This window comes from Penaeus japonicus, unplaced genomic scaffold, assembly GCF_977035675.1.
Source record: "Penaeus japonicus unplaced genomic scaffold, GWHDUDI00000001_assembly GWHDUDI00000006, whole genome shotgun sequence".
NCBI classification, from domain to species: domain Eukaryota; kingdom Metazoa; phylum Arthropoda; class Malacostraca; order Decapoda; family Penaeidae; genus Penaeus; species Penaeus japonicus.
The window spans coordinates 18,772,254-18,774,753 of record NW_028234408.1 but is presented as its reverse complement, the minus strand read 5'-3'; the positions used below and the strand labels follow the sequence as shown (position 1 = coordinate 18,774,753).

General features: G+C 35.6%; 3 protein-coding genes across 4 annotated transcripts in view; all 3 read left to right on the top strand.

Annotated features, from left to right (window-relative positions):
* LOC147471681 (uncharacterized) overlaps window positions 1-167 on the top strand; it is a 251-nt gene extending 84 nt beyond the window's left edge. Inside the window, exon 1 of the mRNA XM_086537703.1 lies at window positions 1-167. This exon is cut by the window's left edge and continues 84 nt beyond it. Coding sequence (XP_086393829.1) covers window positions 1-114 — 114 coding nt within the window. The 3' untranslated portion in view covers window positions 115-167.
* LOC122252751 (uncharacterized) overlaps window positions 1-2,269 on the top strand; it is a 14,546-nt gene extending 12,277 nt beyond the window's left edge. For both annotated transcript variants that reach the window (XM_086537701.1, XM_086537702.1), the window contains exon 3: window positions 1-2,269. This exon is cut by the window's left edge and continues 278 nt beyond it. The gene's annotated coding sequence lies outside the window, so the exon portion shown is untranslated.
* PIG-M (Phosphatidylinositol glycan anchor biosynthesis class M) lies at window positions 210-2,269 on the top strand. The gene has a single exon (XM_043015383.2). The coding sequence runs from the start codon at window positions 210-212 to the stop codon at window positions 1,509-1,511; it is 1,302 nt and encodes a 433-aa protein (XP_042871317.2). The 3' UTR covers window positions 1,512-2,269.
* Window positions 2,270-2,500: the final 231 nt, after the last annotated feature.

The window sequence follows — 2,500 nt, the reverse complement described above, 5'->3', positions numbered from 1 at the left end:
GCACGTTGTGTAGCTTTGAAGGGCAATGTACTAAAAGGAGATTGTGCTCAAGAATTTGAGGCATTTAAAAAGTGTATTGTAGAATCTGCCAAAAAAATGAAAACTAGAATTTGAATAAAAAATACAGATTAGATACTGCAAGATACTGGAATAAAAAAGATATTTTATTTGGTAATATTATTTAAAACCAAAAGACTGTACAGCATTTTATGCATGTAACACCTGAATTGGGATTGAAGTTTCACACTGGAATAGTGATTTGTGAAATCTCAAGTATGGCTTTGGCTACCAGAAATTCTCGCTTTGGATCAACAGAAGGAATTCAGATCCATTTGAGTCTGGGATTCTTAATTCGTTTTATGTTCATTGTCTATGGAGAGCATCATGACAGGACACATGCTCTCAAGTATACAGATATTGACTATCATGTTTTCTCAGATGCTGCACATGAAGTGGCAGCAGGAGGTAGTCCGTTTGATAGACATACATATAGATACACTCCTTTTCTAGCATGGATGCTTTTGCCTAATGTAAATTTGCATTTCCTGTTTGGCAAGTTAATGTTCTCTTTTCTAGACTGTGTTGCATCAAAACTGATTTATCAGATACTTTTAATTGATGGACAGACTAAGTTAACAGCTCTTAGGTGTTCATTTTTATGGTTGTATAATCCTTTGGTAATTGGTGTATCGACACGTGGCAGTGCAGAATCTGTTATGGCTGTCCTGGTCTTAATAACAGTGTATATGCTAAAGTTGCGGTTCAGTCTTCTTGCGGGCCTCTTTTATGGAATATCTGTTCACTTTAAACTCTATCCCATTATCTATTGTATCCCACTGTATATGTCACTAACAAATGATTCTCATAGTGATTCACTGATTAAGAGAGTGTTGCCAAATTACACGAAGATGAGATTAGTTATTGGGGCAACCATTTCCTTCTTTGGGTTAACAGGTTTAGGCTTTGTGCTGTATGGTGAACAGTACATTGAAGAAGCTTTCTTGTATCACCTTTCTAGAACTGACACACGGCATAATTTTTCAATATATTTTTACTTACTGTACATTGCAGCAGATTATCATATTCCAGGACTGAATGTTGCCACATTTGGGCCACAGCTCATTCTCCTGATAGCATTGGGATATAAATTCTGCCACCGACAGGATGTACCATTTGCCATGTTTACCCAAACTGTTGCTTTTGTCACTTTCAATAAAGTTGTAACTTCTCAGTATTTCTTGTGGTACTTACTTTTGCTGCCCCTAGTTGTACCTCGCTTAGTAATGACAAAACAAAAGGCAGTGATATTGACTGTACTCTGGGTGGCAGCTCAAGCATCATGGCTTCTTCCAGCATATTTGCTTGAGTTTCATGCAGTAAATGCATTTATCCCATTATGGCTAGAGAGCATTGCTTTCTTTTGTTGCAATGTCGGTGTGTTAATGGCACTGCTGTCAAGTTACACACCTCACCAATTAGTACATCATCATAGTAGTCGAAAGAATAGATAAAAACACCCTATATTGCACAAAAAAAAAATATATATATATAAAAGCATAAAATGCTATTTTCTGACTATATGTATCAATTTTTTGCCATCAAAATGTTAGTTTTTCTTTGATGCTGATCAGTAAAACCACAGTGGTATAAGTAATAAAAGTGCTATTGTATTTCAATAAGGCCATTATACTTTGTAAATAGAGTTCACTTACTTTACAGTATCTAATGTCAAATTTATACAGTAGCTATATAAGTAAGCTCAATCAAAACACTTACATTATAATAGAAATATACAGTATTTAACCCGTTAACGACGGGTGACAAGATATCACATCAAGTGGTGGCAGGGTCAGCCGACGGGGACGAAATATTTTGTCACGTTTATCCTCCTGGCCGGCATGCCGGGTGATTGGGTGTATAACTCTTGGCCACGGCCAGTGCGGGTGAGAATCCTGAGGTGTTAGGCTTATGTGTTTGAAACATCCCTGTGTTTCAACCATTTAGAGCCAAAATAGCTCCGTCGTTAATGGGTTAAGTAAAAAACAAATAGATAGGTTCCATGAAAAAAAAAAGGTTAATGTAAATTCACCATAAATAAATCAAGTATTTTCTTAATGCTGTTTAGTAAATTCTTTTATTTTAATGCCAAAAATGTTAGCATGATTTTGATGTAACAGATGATATGGTTAGGTTCTTGATACTGTGTAGAGGCAACTATTAGAAGAACTTGTAAATTGCATATTGTAAATAAAATCTTCTACTTGGAAAACATGTTTCTATGATCACAAGTAATCATTTGGGAAGTTGTTTTGAAGTAAGGGTGTTCTAATGTCTGAAATCCCTAAAAATGAAAACTATTTTGTCCTCATCTCTCATTGCTATTTTCTCTTTTCCCTTCCTTTCATGTCCTCATGTTATACATTGTATTTCCTATAAAATTGACTATCAGCCTGAGAGGGCAGTCAGCTGTTGAGGCATTACATGTTTACAAAAATAGAGT

Bases quoted from the DNA above. Each gene is read 5' to 3' on its own strand.
- PIG-M (XM_043015383.2), top strand. From the start codon at position 210: ATGCATGTAACACCTGAATTGGGATTGAAGTTTCACACTGGAATAGTG.